Raw genomic sequence first — 22,049 nt, 5'->3', positions numbered from 1 at the left:
CCTCATCTTCCTCCCCTGGCTTGTCCCTCTCTGGCTGTCCTGCTCCTGCTCCCTGGCACTCCTGTCTGACGAGTGTCTTGTTCTCCCCAGGGCCTTGCTGGTTTCACTTCGCTGACCCCATTTTCCTCCAGTAACTCATTCGCTGTCTCCATCTGCTGTAGCAGCTGAGCAGCTTTTGCAGAAATCCCTTTAGCTGCCCAACTGCTTCCCAGGAAAGGGTTTTTTGGTCCCCCTAGCCTGTCCCAGCCACGTGGGAAGGTTCCCACTTTTGTCGGTGAAGGCGGCCAAGTTTTGGAACTCTCCTTGCAAAACTTGGCTGGGCCAGAACAGATTTCTCTTGATTTCCCATTGTGTGCTAATTGGTTTTACAGTGAAGTTATTTCCTTTAGAGGGTGTGTAGACACGTAAACATTAGGACACAGGAGGTTTTAGGCAAGTGAGATAACTTCAGGGTTTAAAAAAAAATCAGTTGAGTAAAAGCTTAGAGAATGAAGTTGTAGAAGATTTTTAACTCTTTCTCCTGCACCCCCCCTCCCCACGCCGGCAGGAGGAACCATTCCAAGTGCCTGGTGCATTGCAAGATGGGCGTCAGTCGCTCCGCGTCCACCGTCATAGCCTACGCGATGAAGGAATTCGGCTGGCCTCTGGAAAAGGCGTATAACTACGTGAAGCAAAAGCGCAGCATTACGCGACCCAACGCGGGCTTTATGAGACAGCTGTCCGAGTACGAAGGCATCTTGGACGCCAGGTGGGTGCCAGCCCAGAGAGGGGGGGACTGGCTGGCCGAGCTGGAGCAGCATCTGCCAGTGCTCCCGTTCGGGATCTGAGCGTGCTCCCTTTCGGCCCTGGCAGTGGCTTCCGCAGCCAAAATCCCGCCTCTCTCGGGGAGCCGGTTCGAGAAAAACAACTATTGTTTGGGCTTTGATTAGCCGTTTCCAGGAGGGATCTGTTTTGATTTTGTTGGCACACACGTAAAGCCGGTTCTGCTGCCGGAGGGAACGGTGCCTAACTTCTGGTCCAAGGCAAGTCCTGGTGTGTGCGGCGCGGGCATGTGTCTGTCCCGTTTCCTGGGCGTCTGCGTCACGCGGAGCCCCGTGCACTGGCTGTGTGCTGCAGGATGAGCCCGGCTCTGCAGAGCCAGACGGGTTTCTGCCAGGCAGGCCGGGTGACTTAGAGAGAGCGGGTCAGTCTCCCTGAGCCTCAGTTTCCTCTTCTGAGTTAAGAATCAGTGCCCACCTCGATGTGGATATTAACTCTGTAGGTGCTGTGAAACACAGCATGGCGGCTCCTCAAACAACTAAAAATAGAATTACTATATGAGCCCACAATTCCCCTTCTTCATACATCCCCAAAAGAATTGAAAGCTGGGTCTCAAAGAGATACTTGTCCACCCACGTCCATGGCAGCATTATTTACGATGGCCAAAAAGTGGAAGCAACCCAGTGTCCACTGACGGACGAATGGATACACAAAACGTGCTGCACCCATACAACGGGGTGCTAGCCTTAAAAAGGAAGGGAATTTGGACACATGCTCCAACACGGATGAGCCTCGAGGAGGCCATGCCGAGTGAGATAGGCCAGTCACAGAAAGATGCGTACTCTGTGATTCCAAGTCACACGAGGGCTTGGAGTGTCAGAGTCAGGGAGAGAGACAGTAGAATAGAGGAAAGAGGGAATGGGGAGTTAGTGTTTCATGGGGACAGAGTTTGAGTTTTGCAAGAGGAAAAGAGTTCTGGAGATGGATGGTGGGATGGTCGTGCAGCACTGTGAATGTATTTAATATTACCGAACTGTATACTTCAAAGTGGTTAAGATGGAAAATTTTATTATGTGTATTTCACCACAATGAATAAATTGACCAAAAAAACCCCAATACCCACCTGATAGGGTTATTTCGAGATTTGCATGAGCCCTGTACAAGTTTACCTTTGCAGATACTTTGCCAGGCTTGGCTCATAGTAAATAATAAATGTAGCTTCTCTTAAAAATCTCTAACTTCCACCCCATAGAAGGTCTGCAGAGTACAGCTTAGCCCCCTTTTCCGGGGACAGGAGTGGGTTAATTTGTCACCCGTCACACTGTCAGTGGACAGCAGAAGGGAGAGACACACAGGTCTGTGCGCCCCAGGCAGGGGGAGCTTGGCACGGGGAGGTCCTGAGGTCATCCTCCCTGCCCAAGGTGTCGGGGCAGGGGGGGGGGGTCCTCCGGTGACCCCCAGCAGATCCCCACTGCGACTCCAGTTCCCCAGATCAGATCCAGATCGGAAGCCAGGAGATTGGGACTCACTTTCTCCCCGTTCTCCTCCTATTCAGATAAGAAGCAGGTCTCCCTGGAGCATTTCTGATCCGTGTTGGAAGAAAGCCACAGGCTAAAGCCCAGGGGCTTCGTGGCCAAGCTTGGGAATGCAGGAGTTGCCCTAGGGTCCCGCAGGGTCTGCAGAACAGCTCTGGCCGTCTCGGGGCTCTTCACTGTCAACCGGACAGTGGCTGGACAGGTCCCCAGGCAGGGCCTGCAGGAGCGGCCAGCATTCTGCTGTCCCCTCCCCGAGCCTGTCAGGCACGGCTGCCGTCAGGGCTCTTTGTAGCTTGACTGGGGCTCTCCAGGCCGGGCCCATGGCCGCAGGACATTTATCTCGAATGACACAGCTCGACGGAATGTGCACAGAGCAAACAGCAATGAAGGATCGTGACGCTGCCTTGCACCAAAGAGCAACAGCAAATCCTGCATTCCCATTGCGTGTTTGTGTTTCCTTCTCGGGGTTTTGTTGTTTTTTTGTTTTGTTTTGTTTTTTTGATTTTTTTTGAGACAGAGTCTCGCTCTATCACCCAAGCTAGAGTGCAGTGGCATCATCATAGCTCACTGCGGCCTCATACTCCTGGGCTAAAGTGATCCTCCTGCCTCAGCCTCCCAAGTAGCTGGGACTACAGGCGTGTGCCACCATGCCCAGCTAATTTTTCTATTTTTTGTAGAGATGGGGCCTCACTCTTGCTCAGTTGGTCTTGAACTCCTGAGCTAAAGCGATCCTCGGGCCTCAGCCTCCCGGAGTGCTAGGATTACAGGCGTGAGCCGCCACGCCTGGCCTCCTTCCCTGTTGTCTTAACCCTCACAGCGCCGTGACGTTGGCCTTACTTTAAGGTTTACAGGGGTGACTTAGTCGCCCTATTTCACTATAAACCTTTCTCTCTCTCTCCCCTTTTTTTTTTTTTTGCCTTGTGTTTTAAAAAAAAAAAAAAGATATTAAAAAAAATAGTATTCTGTAATCCATCTGACCTAAACAGATATTTCCAGTTGTCTGGGCTCTTCCCAGATATATCCGTGTGCGTCATGTGTCTACATGGCTACGGCAGCGTGTGTAGGTCTTCACGTGCTCTCTGCCGTCATCCCCTGATTCCTCTGCACCGTGGGCGGGGGGAGGATTGTTATTCTCGTTTGACAGATGGAGAAACTGACAGATGGAACGTGAGTGAAGTGACTGGGTTCACAAAATGAGGTGGCATAAACACAGAGGGCAAGTCTAGATTCCCTTTGTGTCTCTTTCACGTTGTCCCCATGTGACCGCAAGTCATGTGAGGCTCCCCGTGCAAGCCACGTTGATTTAGGGTCCTCATCCTTGTGGTTCTTGGGAACAAATGAACAGAGGGGCTTTACCTAAGCCAGAGCCTGCCAGCAGCCCCAACCGTGGGCTATCCTTTGTTTGCTCCCCCCGCCACCCCTCTCCCCCAAGCCCCTCTGGGCGCTGTCCTCCCCTGCTCACCCTCCCCTGCCCTTTCTCCCCACAGCAAACAGCGGCATAACAAGCTGTGGGGGCAGCAGACGGACAGCAGCCTCCAGCTGCCCACAGACAGCCCTGCGGGACCCGGCGACTTCTCACCGGAGACCCTGGACAGCACCCCGGAGACCCGGCCGCCCTGCCTGGAGGACGCTGCCCAGCCCGGCTTCCCAGGCCTCAGGGCCCCCGGAGGGCCCGCTCTCCCCTGCTGCTTCCGGCGACTCTCAGACCCCCTCCTGCCTTCCCCTGACGGCGAAACTGGCAGCTCGGTCCAGCTCGAGGACCTTGAGAGGGACGCTCTTTCCGAGGCCGCAACCCAGCCAGCAGAGGTGCACAAGACAGCCAGACACCCCCAGGAGGGCCCCGGGCTCTGTGAGAAGGACGCCAGGAAGAAACTAGAGTTCGTGAGCCGGAGGAGTTCCTCGCCACAGGCGGAGGACATGGACAGGGACGATGGCCCAGGACCAGGGCGGTGGGGGCGGCCTCCAACCCAGCTCAACCGGGAAAACCTAAACAACAACAACAGCAAGAGGAGCTGTCCCGATGACTTCGAGGTAGGCACGGGACCAGGGTGGGGGTCCGTCCTGCTGCTCCCCTCCTCGGAGCCGGCAGCTCTCATCTCCGGGGACGGGGCAGGGAACCGTGGGCTTATTTCAGAGGGTGACTCTGCTGGCTGGTTGGGAATGTGGCATGTACGTAGATAGTGGACTGGGGTCTGCCGGGAATGACACGAATCCCAGCGTGCCCCCTCCGCCCCGTGCGCCTTGTTCACGTCTTGGGCAGGGCTTCCAACTCAGTTTCTCCCTTCTTATGTAAAATGTAAAACAGAGTAACTTACCGCCCAGCTTCAGCTTTGATCAACATGTGGCCGTTCTTATTTCATCTCACCTGCTTCCCCGCACGCTGGGTTATGTTGAAACCAATCCCAGATTTATCATTTTATTCCTGAAGGCTCCAGTGTGGATCATAACCGCACTACCACGACCACCTTCAAAAAACCGGTAACGAACCCTCAGCATCATCGAGTATCTAGTCTCCTAGCTCAGATTCTCATGCCCAACTCCGTGAGTCTCTGGAGGCTGTGATAACGGGTGGATTATCTGCAGCAAGGTTTGAGCTTCCACCCGGTGCTTACTGAGCAAGTAGTTCGTTGCAGCCAAACTTTTCCCTCTTGCATCAGTGGGAGGCGACCCAGGGGCAGAGGCTGGCTGCGTGGAGGGGTGTGCTGTGCGGCCCGGTCTCCGCGTCCACCCTGCCTTGGCGCCAGCTGGCCAGGGCCCGGGGCGGGGAGCTTCGTTTCCGCTGGCCCCCCCTGCCCAGCCCACGGGACCGCTGGGATTCTCAAGTGGGAGCACTTGGGATGCTGACAGATGCTTTCGAGTGTAAAGCTGTTTTGTCATCAATGTCGTGGCATAGTGCAGGCAGAACTGGGGAGTCGCATCCGCTGACCCCCAGATGGTGAAAGGTATTCCACACCAAATACCCCTCGCGGATGCCCCACTTCCCTGCTCACCACAGATACCCACAGAGACAAGTGACATAAAACCATGGACGCCCTGGGGGGGCTTTAAGCAGAGGGTGGCCAGGCCCCTCCGGATGTGGGCTGCAGGTAGGCTGGTGGGAGAGAGGGGCCGCCGGGGGCCTGGGGAGACAGTGGCTCAGAAGGTGGGGCGAGAACGTCTGGAGGCAGCGCCCCATGCCCTCCTGCCTTGTGTCCCGCGTCACCCCCCCCTGCAGCCTGCCGCCCTGTGCAGGGCCCTCTTCCCTTGCAGCCGTTGGGCATGTTCTCTGCTTTCTCTGCCTGCTCGGCACCTGCTGGCCCCAGAAGCTCAGCTGAAGTCAGTTCCTGGGGGCAGCCTTCCCTCCCTCTCTGGAGGCCTTGAGCTCACCCCGCTCCCCTGGTCCTTGTCACAGTTTTCTGGTCTGTTCCCACCAGTGGACAACGGGCTTCCTGAGGCTGTCTCGTCCCCAGCCCCCGAGTCTGATGCAAGTCCTAGCACGAGGCAGGCGCTCCGTGAATACGTGTTGAGTGGATGATTCTCTCCCATCTCCCACCCGGTTGCTCGGAAAGGTGCTTCCAGATCCCCCGCCATGGTGGGTTTCAATCCAGGTTTCAGAGGAACCACCGTATAGATGCTTTGGCTAAAGCTTCTGAAAAATTTCTGGGTCAAGAATTCAGGCCTTGGGCCAGGCACTGTGGCTCATGCCTATAATCTCAGTACTTTGGGAGTCAGGGTGGGACGATCACTTGAGGCCAAGAGTTTGAGACCAGCCTGGGCAACAGAGTGAGACCCCATCTCTAAAAAGAATTTTAAAATTAGCTGGGTGTGGTGGTGCACACCTGTAGTCCTAGCTGCTAGGGAGGCTGAGGCAGGAGGATTCCTTGAACCCAGGAATTTGAGGCTGCAGTGAGCTATGACTGAGTCACTGCACTCCAGCCTGCGCGACAGAACAAGGCCCTGTCTCTTAAAAAAAAAAAAAAATCAGGCCTTAACAGGAGGTTGGTCAGGACTGAGGTCCTACTGATGGACGCAGAAGCTGGCCCCAGGGTTCCTGACTGAGAGAAGGTTCTATAGAGGCCCCTCCCTCCAGGAGTAACGGCTGCGTATCCTTTTGACTTCCTGAGTGTTGGAGCCTGCTACACGGGATAGTGTTAATCCCTGACAGTCAAGGGGGGTGGGGGGGCGTCACCCAGGACCCCCCTTGCAGGGAGAAAGTGCGGGAAGCCTGCCTGCCCTTTGCCTGGGCTCAGTTTTAGCCTGGATCAGGAATCTCCCAGCTGAACGGCTCCAGAGAGAGTCGCCTCCAGCGGTGTTGCCTCCCTTTTGTGATCTTGCCCCGATTTCAGCCTGTCAGTCTGCCGGGGAGGAGGTGAAGGGACGTGCTGCAGTCACTTAGAGCCCTGGTGACCAGAAAGCAGGGAGCTTCCTTAGGAGATGGGGTAAATGTGTTTTCTTTTGGTTTATCACGCCCACCCCAGCCTGGCGCGCTTACCAGGGCCTGTGGGCACCCGTGTCTGGGTCTGTGTCGGAGTCTTGCCAACACTCGAGAGAAGACCGTGGCTGGATGAAGGTTCTGGAGCCACACTGTGCTCCTGCTGGACGGGAGGGGCTCTGCTGTCAGGCTGCATACTCCCCACGTGCAAACCTCTGTGAAAGGAAGAGGCCCCCTTTCTGTGTTTCCATGGTGGACACTATTTAATGTCATTCTCACAGTGCTGGGAGGCGGGGGTTGTCACCCTGTTTTCCAGATGAGACGAAGTCCTGCAAGAGTGTCACACTGAGCAGGTGGCAGGGGCCGGGTTGAGAAGGAGGGCCCTGGGGGTCCTGCCCCAGCCATGCTGGAGCGTGGCCCAAGGTCTGCCCAGGGTCTCGGGCACGTGCTCCTGGGCAGCTTTGGCTGGCGTCTCCAGCTCCTGTCTCGTCTGCATTATTCAGGGTCAGGTGGGTCCCGGGAGGTCTCGACTCCTGCACTAAATGAAGCAAGAGCCACCCCTCCAGGGCCTGCCCCAGCCCGGCCTCATACCTGCCTCCTAGTTTTGGTCTCAGCTCATCAGGGCACCCTCTCACGATGTTCTTGTCCCCTTGCAGCATGACGCTATATTTGGGATCCTTAACAAAGTGAAGCCTTCCTATAAATCCTGTGCTGACTGCATGTACCCTCCAGCCAGCGGGGCCCCAGAGGCCTTCAGGGAGCGATGTGAGGACCCTGGTGCCCCTGCCATCTGCACCCAGCCTGCCTTCCTGCCCCAGGTCACGTCGTCCCCTATGGCCCTCACGGCCAGCCGGGCCCGGGCTCTGGAGAAGCCAGCTTCCGGCCCAGCCGAGACTCCCCCACTCCCGCCACCAGCAGGCTCCAGGAGGCCAGACCCCAGTGGCTCTGGGGCTGCAGCTGCCCCAGAGCTCCCAGCTAGCCTTTTGGAACCTTCCAGAGAGACCCCGAAAGTCCTGCCAAAGTCCCTCCTTTTGAAGAATTCTCACTGTGATAAGAACCCTCCCAGCATGGAAGTGGTGAAGGAAGAGTCACCACCCAAGAAAGACCCGAAGCCTGCTAAGGACCTGCGGCTGCTGTTCAGTAACGAGGCCGAGAAACCCACGACCAACAGCTACCTGATGCAGCACCAGGAGTCCATCATCCAGCTGCAGAAGGCAGGCTTGGTCCGCAAGCACACCAAAGAGCTGGAGAGGCTGAAGCGCGCGCCGGCGGACCCGGCCTCCGCCTTCAGGGACTGCACGGCCAGCAGGCTGGAGGCCAGCATCCCCGAGGAGAGCCAGGGGCCGGCCGCGCTCCGGGAGCCAGGGCCCCTGCCTTTCCCCGGCCTAGCGGGGAGCGATGACAAACCAGAGACTGCCCCACCCCTTCCCTTGGAGGGAGCCTCGCTGAAGAGTCCCCCTCCCTTCCTCTGGCGGCTGGATCACACCAGTCACTTCTCCAAAGACTTTCTGAAGACCATCTGCTACACCCCCACCTCCTCTTCCATGAGCTCCAACCTGACCCGGAGCTCCAGCAGCGACAGCATCCACAGCGTCCGCGGGAAGCCGGGGCTGGTGAAGCAGCGCACCCAGGAGATTGAGACCCGGCTCCGGCTGGCGGGCCTCACCGTCTCGTCCCCACTGAAGCGCTCGCACTCCCTTGCCAAGCTCGGGAGTCTCAACTTCTCGACCGAAGACCTGTCCAGTGAGGCTGACCCGTCCACCGTGGCCGACTCCCAGGACGCCACGATGAGCGAGTCTTCCTTCCTGCATGAGCCCCAGGCCAGCCCAAGGAACCCACCTGCAACCTCCAAACCGTCAGGGAAATCTGCCCCAGAAAACTTGAAGAGCCCCCCCTGGGCGAGCAAAAGCTGACCCTGCTGCTGCACCGGGACGTGTGTTTTCCGATGACTCCTCTCGTCGTTTCACTGTGGATTTTGGTCAGCCCCTTCCGTCTCGATTTCCCTTAAGCAATTGAAGTCATCCTAACTTTTCCCCCTCTTGCCACAGAGAGGAGGAGAAGAAACAAAAATAATTAACTCGCAGCACAAGAAGAAAGGGGAACTCTCAGCGGCGTGGCCTGGGAGAAGCAGAAGCCACAGGCCGGCAGACACAAGACTCCGCGCCCAGGTCCTGTGTTTCCAAGAAGAATCGTGTCTTGAGAAGAACGTGCACGAATGTGCACCCACGTCCAAACCGTTCCGTTCGCAGCCTGCAGAAGAAAAGTCGTGGCCATGGTGGCATCGCCGCAGCAGACGTTCTAGCTCATTCGTGGCCCTCTCGGAAAACTCTTGGATGGCGACATAAGTCCTACCTCTCCGTTCTTGCTGTGCTTTTTATTATTTTTAAAATACAAGAATGACCAAGGCTCGTTCCAGGGAATGATGCTGTGTTAGAAAGGGTTTTTCAGAAAAAAAAAAAAGAGAGAGAATTTTCTTGTGTTCTCTGTTTGGGTTGGGACCCCAGAGGTGTCAAGACTTTTAACTCGACGGCACCAGACAGGGCTCTGTGGAGTCACCTGACGGAGGTGTCCTGTGCCGTGGTGGAGCTTGCTCCGGGCCGAGTGGCAGGAGAGCTCTCTGTCCTGGTGCTGCGGTTACAGCTGAGTGAGATGTGCTTGACCAGCAGGGGGGTCGGGTGGGGAAAATGTGAGGAGTGTGGTGGTCTCAGCTGTTGCTAATGCTGCAGTTGAAGGGGAAGGGCCCACCACGCGTCGGGAGCCCCACCTGCCGCCAAGCCGCGTGCACGTGGTTGCCTTGAGGTTTTGAAAGCGCTCGAGTGTCGAGCAGGAGCCATGGTTTTGAGAAGCGGCTTGTCCTGCTGGGAGCCCGGACGCTCCGGGTTGGGCCCCATCTGTTCCTATTTGGGGAGAGCACGGAGATTTCAGCAGTTCCCTCTCCAGGAGTAACTGAGCAGCAGCTTCTCGGAGAGGAGTGAGGCTGTTGCAGAGCTTCACAGGCGTTTACAGTGGCCCTTGCTGCGGTGAGAATACTGCTTCCTGTTTCTTCCCAGCAGCGATGACAATGACCAGGGATCTGTGGTCTGGCCTCTCCTCTGTGGGTGGCCCCTTTCAGAACCAGGTGAGCTCGGCCTCCGGCTCTGGGCTTGAATCGGAGGACTCATCTGGTGTCAGCGGGCAAGACAGAATGTTAAAGCATCCTGAAGAGAGAGCAGCAGCTCGGTAGAAAGACAGGAAGGTTGAATTCGGGGATCAGCAATCTATCGTGTATGGCCCCCAGAGCTAAGGGTGGTTTTTGCATTTTTACTGGGTTGTTTAAAAAAAAAATGAAATAATATGCGACAGAAACCACACGGCCCACAAAGCCTAAGCTAATTTACTGTCAGGTCCTTTATAAAGTTTGCTGGCCCCTGGTTTTATTTGACAACACAGGGCTGCCTTTGGCCCTGCAGAAGAAACAGCAAATTGGAAGACCTCCTCTGCCTCCTGGACCCCTGACCCTCCCTCCCCTCCTCCAACTCCAGGCCTGGCCAGCCCACCCCAGCTTGCCTCTCTTATGCAGGACGGGAGTAGTTTATTGGGGGACACTGTTGGCGGGAGCTCTTCCGCAATTCCATCTTGCCCTCTGCTGGGTCTGCCAGATTAGCTCAGTGAAACCGGAAAGCCTTCAAGGCCAGCCAAATTCTGAAAGTGAGTGAGTGAGTTGCCATCTTTACGTTGGTCGGAACCAGGTTCCCAAAAGCAAGAGATTCTGGAAAGCAACCCCGGGCAGGGTCTTCAGGAACAAGGCAAGTTCGTATTTCAACCAGGGGGTAGAGCTTTTGCAAAAACCCTTTCTCCTGGAACTGTTTCTCCCTGGTATGATTCTTCTTCTTTTTTTTTTTTTTATTTTAAACATACTTTATTTTACTTTCTAGGAATTTGTTTCCCACTAGTGTCAATTGAAAGCACCTTAAAAGGTGATAACTTATTCCTGAAACCCCTGTGGGTTTCCCCCGTCTCAGCCAACGAGAGCACGGTCTCAAAAAAAAAAAAAAATACCAAGTTCAGTATGTTTTGCCAAATTAAATTTTATGGGACAGATCAGTTGTGTCAAAATAATCCCTTAAATGTGGTGATGACAGGCTTATGTTGGTTTTTTTCACCATGTCTGTGTATGAGAGTGATGTATTTTTGAAGACTTTAATTTCGAAAGCCATAATTTTTCTTGTCCAGTGAAAGAGTTGGGGTAGGGGGAGGATTTCAAATACAAGTGGGTTGTTTTGGCTCTTGGCAAACTTATCCATTCATTTTTTGGGAGGACAGCTAGTATATCAACATCTAAACAGACACCAGGGCGATCGTCCCCGTCATCAGAGCAAAATGAAGCTTTCTTGATTTGGTGGTTAATACTCTGGCCTGGATAAAAAGGTCAAAGATTTTTCCTAGAGTCCCAAATAAGCTGCATGTAAACATACAGCAAATTCCTACTTGAAACATTATATGAACAAGACGAGAGCATTCTGCCAGGCTTGGGGGCACCTTGGCAAAGACAAGTTCATGCTGGTCTCGGAAAAGAAAGTTTGCCCCGTAAGATACCCCACGGCTTGGCCGACGCTTTGTGTATCATCGTAGCCGATGGAGAAAATTCCACACGTAAGTGGCACAAGAAAGAGGCAGGCAGAGGTTTGTGCCGTGCGAGTCATTGATTTTTTTTTTTTTTTTTTGATTGTCATTTTCATCAAATGCCTTTGTTGATTTGGGGAAAAAGGCAAATTTTCTAAATCAGCTTGATACCCTGTGTATTCCACTGGATTTCATCTTCCCCCTCACCTTAATGGGTGTGGCATGCCACAAGTTAGACTGCATTTTTATACATCTTCACCTTGCGATAACAGGAAGATCTCTTCAAGTTTTTTAATATAAGGGGGTCACAGAGAGGAAGAACCAGGCTGCCTTCCGATCATAATTGGGCAATGCCGATTTCCATTGCTTTGTCTTGTAGCTACTTCGGGGCCTTCCAGCGATGTCCCGGCTACATGAACTTCCTAAGAACACGGTTTCTTTCTCTCTGTGTCCGCCTCCTTGCTGTCAATGCAGGGACCCCTGCCAACCTCCAGGCTGTTGAACGGCTCACTGCGGGGTGGCAAGCCCTTCTCCGTGGCACCCTGTTGCTCGAGCGTGCAGATCACTCACCAGGTGCACACAAACAGCCACGCTGTCCAAGTCCCATTCTGCTTCCTTCTGCTAAAGAGCATTCCAGTCAGTTCTATAGCTCTGGTATAAGGCCAGAGGATGCGGCAGGATGGAGCTGAGGTTGAGCAGAATAGACCTTCAGGACAGCCCTGTATTTCTGCACTCGTGCCTCAGGGCCAGCCCGTCCTGGAAGGTTCATGCATCCTGCTCCTCCCCTGGGGACCATGTCTCCCTCCTGGGGACAAATGCTGCATCATTTAGTCAAGAGATCATGTTAAGTAACCTTGCCTGAGGCATCTGAAGAGGGAGCTGGAAATTCTTGGTGCCGGAATACATTGCATCCAACCCTGCTCAGTGGCTGGCCACTTAGCAGGCCCCCCCAAACACACCACCCAGTGAGGGCACCCACTTCACCTTTGGCAAGACAGCTAGGTAGATCCGAAACCTGGTGACATCTGGACAGAGCAGTGCAGGTTCACTTGTCCTGGTCCCACCTCCCAGGTTCCTGCTGAGGTTACAGGTCAAGTGAAGGCCCTTGACTTTACCCCCATACCCAGCCACTTGTTTTGTTAGTGCTCGTTCTGCAGTCGACTCCCTATGTGTGTGACTTCACTCCGCCTGTATGTATTTGAGTATGCAGAACTTGAGTGACATGGCCACGTGCATCATTTCTGTCTCATCCACACGCACGCCGTGTCACCCGAGCTCCACAGCGAATCCTGTGACCAATCTGGAGAGACTGCCTCGTTCTTGTTGTGCAGCAGGTGCTGCGGCCCTGGCTTCTGTCACTCTCTCCAACAGGCGTCTTGAGAACCAGATCACCAGTTGGTCCTCTGCTGTCCTTTCTGCCGGCCTTGCTGCATGAGAAGATGGTAGCTGCTTCCTCCCTCTTTTCCTACACTGTAATTATTGTCTTACAATCGAGTGCCTTAATAATAGTTTACAAATACTGTGTATTTATGCGAAAGGTTAAAGGTCTCATGGTTTGTGGTTGGACACTGTGTCTTGTTGGTAGTGGTTGGCTTTAGGACTTTAGCTTGTCCTAGCCCGTATCTGTGTTTATTCTGCTATGCAGTTTTACATTGTGTGTTCACAGCTGTTCCAAGGAGCCTTGCTAGAAACAGCACTGGTAAGTGTTGCAGCTCTTTTAGAATCTGTCTAGCAGGTTTTCTGGTCCGCACCGGAAGACTCCCACGTGCAAAAAAAAAAAAGAGAAAGAAACAGCACTGGTAGTTCCTGCAGGCAAGGCAGGCGGTGGCGCTGCCGTATCCTGTAGGAGCTGATGAAAAACGTAATTTGGTTTATTGGCCAGCTGGGGGGTGGCACAGGCCGGGTGACCTCTGAACCAGAGTCCCGCATCTCACCCATTGCCCCAGTTGCACCATTGTACTCTTATTTAATAGAGATTTTATTGCCTAGGCCACCCTATTTTTCCTCTCCGTTAATGTCTTGAGCTCTTTTGCAACAAAATATAGGTACAGACCAAACCTCTTCCCTGCCCCCAAAACCAGGAGCTCCACGCGACGAGTTGTTCTTTGGTTTCTCAGAAGCTGCCAGTGGGTTCCCGTGTGTTGCATTATGATATCAATGATTTTTTTATTATATTGTTTTTCTTCTTGTTTTTTTTATATTATCTATTTAAAAGGCAGTATCTTTTGTACTGTGAATTTGCAGTAGAAGATGCATAATGCACTTTTTTGTTTTTTACTTCTGTTGGTGTGTATTGTATATAGTGTGTGTGCTGCTTGTGATGGAAATAAACTTTTTCTTTATAAATGCCTGATGACTATGAATTTGTACAAAAGGAAACTGCCCCTTTAACCCTTGTCGAGACAGTCTGATGCTATGTCATCATCATCATCATCATGGCAGTCTTTACTGAGCACCTACTGTGTACTAAGCTCCATGCTAGGAAATGTGGGCAGGTTAGGCCAAAGAAGGAGCCAAAGGAAGAAATATTAGCTCCTCCCAGGACTGGGCTTTTTTCCTCCTGATTTTGTCAGTAAGCAAGAGCAGGCCCACTTGTGGGTGGTCCTTTGCGGACCAAAAGAATGTTACCCACCAGAATGGGATGTGGACTTTGGGTGGGTTCTCTTCCCCAACAAGTAGGAAACGGAAAGCCAGAGGTGTGCTCTAGAGACCATCCAAGCTGCTCCCGCTACACCTGGTGGCGGAGGACCGTGGAGACTAATGACCGCTGGTGGCCAAGGCAGGGATCCCAGGAAATCTCGGTCGCTGAACACAGCACAGGCTGATCTGTTCGTATCACAATCCACTGCATACCGGGCAGCTTTCGGTGGCCCTCTTCCCTTGGTGACTCAGGAAGCAGGGCTGCTTTCTTCTTAAAATCCTGCCACCTTGGAGTTCTTTGCCTCCAGCCGTGCAGGGAGAACTCACGTTCACTCTCATCTGCCTTCGTCAGGGTGCCGTGCAGCAAGACCTGGTCACGTGGCCCCAACCCAAGGGCCAGGGGTCCCGGGAGATGTATGGGGCCCACATAATTTGGTGAGCATTAACTGCCACAAGTAGTTGGGCGTGACCATTAAATTCCAGTGTCTGCAGATCCAGAAAGTACTTGGTTCACTGCACCTGGAGTTGTTCTGTCAACTTAGACTCACGAGAGACTGATGAATAAACCGGAATGCACGTTTATTACTTTACCACAAGAATTATGACTGTCAAGCAGACCAGATTATGCTGATTAGCACCTTCAGGCCTTCCAGGTAAATCTATGTGGGAAGCCAGTGTTCGGTTAGGAACTGCTTGTTGAGTATGAAATCAATGGAAAAGGCTAATGGGATGCTCCTCGTGGTTAGTGTTACCAGGTTCTAATGCAGCCCCCTCCATAGGATGTTTTAAACGTGGAAATGCTGAGTGTCACGGTTCAGGACACACTCTTCCTCGGCAAGGCCGGAGATAACCCAACAAATGCGTGAATCGGAGTCTGGGGATGGGGCCCAGCAATCTGTATGTTGCTGATAGATTCTCTGGGAATTGTGATGGCCAAGTTTAGAAACCACCAGAATAAGAATGTGATGCAATTGCGTAGGCTCATGCTTTGCCACTTACAATCACATTCCACACATGCTTTCTGGAGACAACACCCACATCATCCTAACAGAATATGGGTGTTCCCAAAACTTACCAGATACTTACATACTCAGGCCCTGGGAGAATATTCCCACGACCGGCTGCTTCTGCCCTGACCACCTGCTCAGAGTAACCATCCCACGGTTGGGTGTGATCCCAGATCACACCTGCAGTAGAGGGTGGCAGGGGGTGTGCACGGGATCCACGTGCTCATTTGTGTTTATGTCTGGGGAAGCCCTGCTGGGCCAGATGCTTGAAAGGAGCTCCAGCAGGCTGAGCATGAGGATGACTTGGAATTTCAAAAGGATTCGCCTCATCGTAGGGAAGGCCCTTCTAAAAGAGAGGTCCACGAACAGCGCACAAAGTGAGCCCTGCCCAGAAAACAGCACCCACCGGTCCTTGGGGTGCACATTGTACTTACCACGTGCCTTCCATGCGCTTCACACAAGGAATCCCACTGCATCCTCCAGACGACCCCGTTGGCGTTATTCTCAGTTCACAGATGAAGAAACAGGCCTGCGGAGTGTTAAGTAATTTGCCCACAGTTAGATCTAAAAAGTGATGAAGCCCAATAGCTACTGCTCCGTCCCCATCCGAAACCCCTCCCAGAGCTGCGGCTCCCACCCCAGGAGGAGAACGCAGCAAGCCGAAGATGCATCTTCATCTCCCTGGCGGCATCAGCGAGAAAGCAGAGGACTCAGAGGCGAAGCTTCCAGCCCCCGGGAGATCTGACCCATTTCTTGCTCTGAAGGCGATTGGGGGTGAAGTCTACTGGGGGCGATGCAAGGTATGTGCCCCTCCCCCCCAACCGCAGTCACCATATTTTGCCTTTAAAGGGAAACTGCGCGTGCATCCCAAAGTATACTTGTAAAGAGTCCAGTTGCAGCCTGAAATTCCTTTTGCTGTAAACTGTTCTGGCAGATAAAATGCCGGCATTTACATTAGCAGCCTTCCAGCCTGGGAGGGGATGTGCCAGCATCTGACCCTAAAAGACAAGTTCTCCCACGAGGGGTGCACTGGAGCTGGGAAGCTCCCTCTGGTTCTTGAAACCGGATATCAGAACGGGTTGAGGACAATGCTACCTACCTCTTGGGGCCATTGATTTGAAAATTAACATAATATATCCAAAGCCCCTTCTGCCTGGCACACTACATCCTAAATAAATGGCGGCTGTTGTTGATGGGAGGGGAGAGAGAAGGGAAGGAGTATATCTTGAGCATCTGCTAGTTGCGAGGTTTTCACATATATTATGGAGTTAATCCTCACAGCAGATCTGACTGTTTTACAGGTGAGGAGGTGGATGGTCAGAGAGGTTAGGTAACTTGGATCGGGACCACACAGCCAGGAAGGGGAAAAGGCCTGTAGTGCCCGACTCCAGTTTCTTGTGGTTTGTACCCCGCTGTTGTCTCCCCAAAGATAATCGCCTCTGATGTACTATGTGCAATGCTTAGACCATAGTAGGTGCTCAACGGATATTTAATGAGAGAATGAGTGAATGGAATATGCCAGGAAAATGCGTCCCAGCTTCATTCACCAAGGCTCGGGACAGTTTGAGGACACCCATGACTGCCCAAAACAAGTTCCTCTGGGGCAAGGGGCCATGTCACAGTCACCTCTGGTACCACAGCAAAGGCCTGGCACCTGGGACTGGACCCCGGGTCGACACCAGGCATTCACTGTGAATCAAAGAATCCTGAGTTTTCCAGAGTCCAGAACAATCTGAAAGGTCATCTAAGGCCACGCTCCTTTTTAACATCCATCCGTTCCGACATCCTCGATTCATGGAGCCCCTGCCACATGCCCGGCGCTAGGGAAAAAAACAGACAGTCTAGTCTCCCCCTGGGGTCCTGACAGAAGGCCCCTCTGCAAAAGAAAATACACCACCTGCATATGGCAGTGGCGTTAGATAGTTAGGATTCAAGGTTTATTTTTTTTTTTTTCCTCCTTTTATCTATTTTCCAAAATCTTTGCAACAGGATTATGTTACTTACATAATAAAAAAAAAATGAAAGTGTAAAGATTTAATAAAAGGATATCTTTGTACTGAGCTAAAATTTGCTGAGTTCCCAGGCTCATGGTTCTAGGGGGCTCAGCATAGCATTTGGGGGGGAGGGTCTTTTCTTCCCTCTCCTTGATGGAATAGCATGGGTCCCTGGAACAGAGGACTCTCAGATGGCTGTGGCTCAGAGGCACCCGACAGGGGCTTGCTATCCTGGGCTGTCAGCTGCTCCGGGCTGCTTACGCCCACCCCTCTGAGCATCTGGGGGTGGCAGTGGTACTGCGCGGCATGATGATGGACGCACAGTGTCCAGGGCCGGGCTCAGGGCAGTTGCACAGGACTCCAGGTTTTCAAAGACCTTGCACTTGGTTTTAAAGCCCTGCTGTCACCATCTTGAAATTCCTAATAATTCTTAAACAAGAGCCGGCCTTTTCATTTTACACTGGGCCCAGCAAATTATGTGGCTGGTCCTGGAAGTGGCAAGGGTTTTGGAGCAAGACAGCCCTGGATCCCAATCCCAGCTCTGTACCTTACACGCTCAGTGACTTGGGACAAGTGATTTTGATCTCTCTGTGCCTCAGTTTCCTTATTTGAAAAACAGGGATAAGCTCAGAGTGGTGTTATAAAGCCTAGCACTCTGTAATTAGCACAAAGTAAATACCCCTGACTTTTGATATTATTTGTTATAGAAAGTATTTAGTGCAGGTCTTACTTAGCACAAAGTAATCCCTTAATGCGTAGTTCCCATCATAGTGGGGAAGACACTGGTCGGGCCCCCATGGACCAGCCCCTGCTCCCTTAGCATCTTTCTGGAGGGCAGAGGGATGCACACGCAAGCTCACTGGAGGAGGCACTCAGCTGGGACTTGCACATAGTCCTCCCGCTCCCCTGCCACTGACCCCACGAGGACACCAGCTCTGCCTCTCTCCAGACACAAACACCATTTGTCCCCAACCTGGGCCTGAGCGGTTTTCCCCAACAAGCCTTTGGGGAGGGGAACGGCATGGGCAGCCTGTGAGCGTGGGCTTGTCCCCGCTGTGATCCAGAGGCACATCCTGTTCTGGCGTTGCCATGGTTCAGCCAAAAACATCTGCCACAACAGACAGCTGGGGCTGGCGGCTGGCAGCAGGCCTGGGCGGGCTGGGCACCAGAGGCTGGGCTGGGGCGGGTGCAAGACTGAGGAAGGCCTGGAGCCGGACAATGACCTGGGAAACCTCCCCAGTACCCCCACACACGCGTGTGCGTACACATACGTGCACACACGCTATCTAGGAGGCAAGTTGGACTTCCAGGACAAGCAGATTCCCCCTAAGGAAGAGTTCTTAATTCCTGGTTTTTTTCCTGGAGGTCCAGAGAGAAGATCCCAAGTGCACAGCCCTGGTACCATTGGACCCTCCTGAATTCTCGTCCTCGTCCAGGTCCCAGACAGGTGCCCAGAACTGCCCGAGGCCCCATCCTGCTCCCAAAATGGAATTCGCTTTCCTGGTGGTGGTTGCTGCTGCTGTTTTTCCTGATCAGAAAGTAAAGCACAGTCATCGTAACAAAATCACATAATGCAGAGGAGTGACAATAGCTGTGCTTCCGTGGCAGGAGCCAGCTGCCCGTGCCACTTAACCTCTCATGAATAATACATGCGCGTAACGTGCTTAGAACGGCCCCGGCCTGTGGTAAGTGCTATAGATGCGTCTCCTAAATAAAATAACTGTCAAAATTATCTGATTTCATTAGACAAGCTGGGGATGCAGGTATTTAGTAATACATTATCTAAAAGAGGAAGTACAGCTTACAGAGGTGACATCACCTGCCTAAGGTCACACCATGAGTGTCCTACCTGGATTGGACTTGGGTTATACCAACCCTAAAGCTCTAAGCTCAGCCTCTCCCCGCTCCCCTGCCCCGTGTGCTGCTTCTCTTGGCTCTTGAATAGCTCCAGGCTCCCTTCCTCTCTCAGGCCACGGCGCTGACCTCATTCCTGCTGGAGGCCCCAGAGGCCTGGCTGAGGTCACAGTTCTGGCCCTGGACTCACTGAGGCGACACCCTGTCTGAGGCCTTTGGGGATTCTTTTCACTGCTTTGCCCTGTGTCCCCGGGCTCGGAGGGTTTGGGGCACTCTTTGACCGCCCTCTCCCAAAGCATGGGCTTCCTGCTGCGGGGGCTCGCTGGGGTTGTTACAGTGTTCACGGATGACATTTCCTGAGCCACACTGGACAAGGTGGGCTTTGTGATCCCGAGTTTTCAGATGAAAAGACTTACCCAGATGGCCCAGCCAGAAGGCAGTCAGAATTCCAGAGCCACCTCTTCGGGAAGCCATCCCTCACAGCCCCTCCTCTAAACTCCGAGGAGCCAGCTGTTATGTAATCTGAGCACCCCAGGGACCTGCTGAGGACCCTGAGCCCCTGCGGGGAGGGGCTGGGTCAGGTTTATTGTGGTCCACCTGTGCCTAACATAGTAGGTGCTTCATAAATATCTGTTGAATGACCAACTGTAGAGTACACCAATAGATGAACGAACGAACGAACCATAGGGCTGATTTCATTTCCCTTCTTGGGTCATGAGAGGTTTGAGTTTTAATCTTTGCTCCTCCACTGCCTGGCTGTGTAGCCTTGGCCCAGTTTCCTAACCTCTCTGAACCTTTATTTCCCTCTCTATAGAATAAGGGTTCAGTCTACGGGAGTGTTGGAAGGAACCTACGATGACTGACGCATAATAGGTACTCAATGAACAGCCCTATGAGAGAATTCTGGCTCTGAAGTCAGTCTGTTAGGGTTCAAATCTCAGCCCCAACACTGGCTAGCTGTGTGACCTTGGACAAATCACTTCCCTCTCTGGACCTTGTTTTCTAGATACTTCACTTGGGATGACAATAGCACCGATTACTCAGTTGTGGTGAGAATCAAGGAATATAATCTGCCTACTAAGACCTCCGTAAAGTCCCCCGTAAACATGAGCTTCTGTGCTTTAGGGTGAGCTCTTGGAAGGCAGAGACGTGTCCCACTTTTTCTACCCAACCCCAAGTCCTCGCTCAGTGTTAGGCACACAGTAGGGGCACAGATTGCTGGAGGAACCGAATCTCCATTTCCGCGGCTGTTTGGCCACAGCCCCAGTGAGCCAGCGCAGGCTCCCAGAACACCCTCCCCACCAGGCCGACTCCCCTGTGCTTTTCCGTCTCACTTCCTGCCGTGGCCTCTGTGCTCAGCTTGGGGGGGGAAGTGTCCCTATGTGGGGGGTGGGAAGGAGGGGGGAGGGCTGGGGGAGTGGAAGCCCCTCTAAAGTTTGCCCAGTGCCCCAAGTGGACCAAGCTACTCAGTCGGGAGGGCCGGACTCAAGCCTCCCAGCACTGCTTCTAGCTGTGTGACTGTGGACCTATGGCTCCACCTCTCTGAGCCTCAATTCCTATAGATGGGGCTGTTGATAAGGCTGGTGGCCCCAAAGGGTTGTTGGGAAGTGGGTGAAGCTTGCAGCGTCCAGTAAGTGCTCCATGAATGTACTGGTCATTGCTACCCTCGGAGTTCTTGTAGGATAGCGCTTGTCTTCCACAGATGGGGAAACTGAGGCCCAGAGAGGGGCAGTGACTCCGAGGTCACAGAACCTGGATCTTGCTGGTTCCAGCTGGGGCCTTAGCCATTCTCCCTGCTCAACCCCCAAACAGCCAGCAGGCTGGGCTTCTGGGTAGACCAGCCAGGGGTCTCCCCTGGGCTGAGGGGTGGGGTGGGTAGGGGTAGATGAGCTTCAGCAGAAACAGCCGCTTTGCCCAGGGCCCACTGGGAGCCAAGGGTTTTACTCGTTTTCTCATTAAATCCTGAGAACACTATTAAAATGGTATCATCATCATCCCCATTCTACCGATGAGGAAACTGAGGCCCAGAGAGTTGGTCTGTTGCCCAAGCACACAAGGGGAGGGGGAGGCCGTTCACCCCAGCCCCAGATCTGCCTTTTGAATGAAGTACAAGACAGTGTTGGGGGCGCATAGTGAGTTCTGTGATTTGAGGGGTTCAGCTGGCCTCCCCCACCCCCTGGGCTAGAGGGGAGAGGTGGACACAATGCCAGCAGCTTCTGAGCTTGGGGTGTCATTAGAAGCTTCCAGAGAACGGGGAGGAAGAGCCAGAGAGCCCTGTCCCTCTCACCCCACGGCCCAGGTCTCACAAGCCTCCTGGGTGGCAAATGGGCGTGGAGGTGGCGGCCGCGGCCGCGCCCACAGGGCGCTCCCCTGTCCCCAGGCCTCCGCGCGGCGCCGCCGGCCGGATGCAGACGCCCACCCGGCCTCCTCCCGGGGACTCCGGGGACCCCTCGCCCGGCCCGGACCTGGAGCCGCGGCGGCCGGTCGTGTACCGTCTGGAGGAGATGGCGCGCTGCCGGCACCTCCCGGCGCCCTCCGGCTTCCAGGGTCCCTGCTGCCGGCCCTACGCGCCCGCCGGCCCCCAGGTGCGCCGGCTCCTGGGCGCCCCCCAGGGGACACCGGGAGACGTCTCCGCCTCGGATACCCCGGGGGAGGACAGGCCAGTCCGAAGGTTGGATGAAAAGGCAGAATCTTCCACTCGAAAAGGTGAGCGGCTTCGGGGGGCCACCTCCCCTCACTGGACACACAGACTTGGGGCACAGTTATCCCGGGGGGAACAGCCGCGGACTTGCATTCTCAGTATTGCCCCCCACTTGCCCTGTGACTTCTGGCAAACTCCTGGCCCACTCTGACCCTCCGTTTCCTTATCTCTACCTCCAGGAATTGGTGTTTGACTTTTCATCTTTAAAACTCAAGCCAAGACCTCATTTCTGTGGGAGGAGGGCCCCACCTGGGGGATTATAAGGACAGTAGCTGGTCCACACCAACCTTCCCCTCTCCCCTGCCAAACTGCAGTGACAGCTCCTTCTGGAGTTGCAATATCTAATTCTCATAAGAACCCTCCCCAGGAGATGCTGTTGCCCCATTTTATTGAAATGAAAACTGAGACCGTAGTGAGCGCGATAGAGCTACAGAAATGGGGTTTGGGACCCTGTCCCCAGCCCTCCAACCCTCCCCCCACCCACCGCCTGTCAGACTTCAAAGCCCTGTGTCCTTTCCACTAAGAACACAGATCATGTCCCCACAC

At 53.8% G+C, this 22,049-nt stretch overlaps 1 protein-coding gene and 1 non-coding gene across 4 annotated transcripts in view; both read left to right on the top strand.

Annotated features, from left to right (window-relative positions):
* The window catches only part of SSH1 (slingshot protein phosphatase 1), a 61,784-nt gene extending 48,273 nt beyond the window's left edge, over positions 1-13,511 (top strand). For 2 of the 3 annotated variants that reach the window (XM_069496801.1, XM_069496800.1), the window contains 3 exons: positions 548-748; positions 3,782-4,329; positions 7,997-8,170. In XM_069496801.1, the coding sequence (XP_069352902.1) occupies positions 548-748; positions 3,782-4,329; positions 7,997-8,094 (847 nt within the window). In that variant the 3' untranslated portion in view covers positions 8,095-8,170. Of the gene's footprint in view, positions 1-547; positions 749-3,781; positions 4,330-7,361 lie in introns of all 3 variants that reach the window. The other variant, XM_069496799.1, reaches the window with a different exon arrangement.
* On the top strand, positions 13,009-13,070 carry LOC138402006 (U7 small nuclear RNA). The gene has a single exon (XR_011236597.1). It is a non-coding gene; the product is annotated as a U7 small nuclear RNA (small nuclear RNA).
* Positions 13,512-22,049: the final 8,538 nt, after the last annotated feature.

This window comes from Eulemur rufifrons, chromosome 21, assembly GCF_041146395.1.
Source record: "Eulemur rufifrons isolate Redbay chromosome 21, OSU_ERuf_1, whole genome shotgun sequence".
NCBI classification, from domain to species: Eukaryota; Metazoa; Chordata; class Mammalia; order Primates; family Lemuridae; genus Eulemur; species Eulemur rufifrons.
This window is presented reverse-complemented; position numbering and strand designations above follow the sequence as displayed.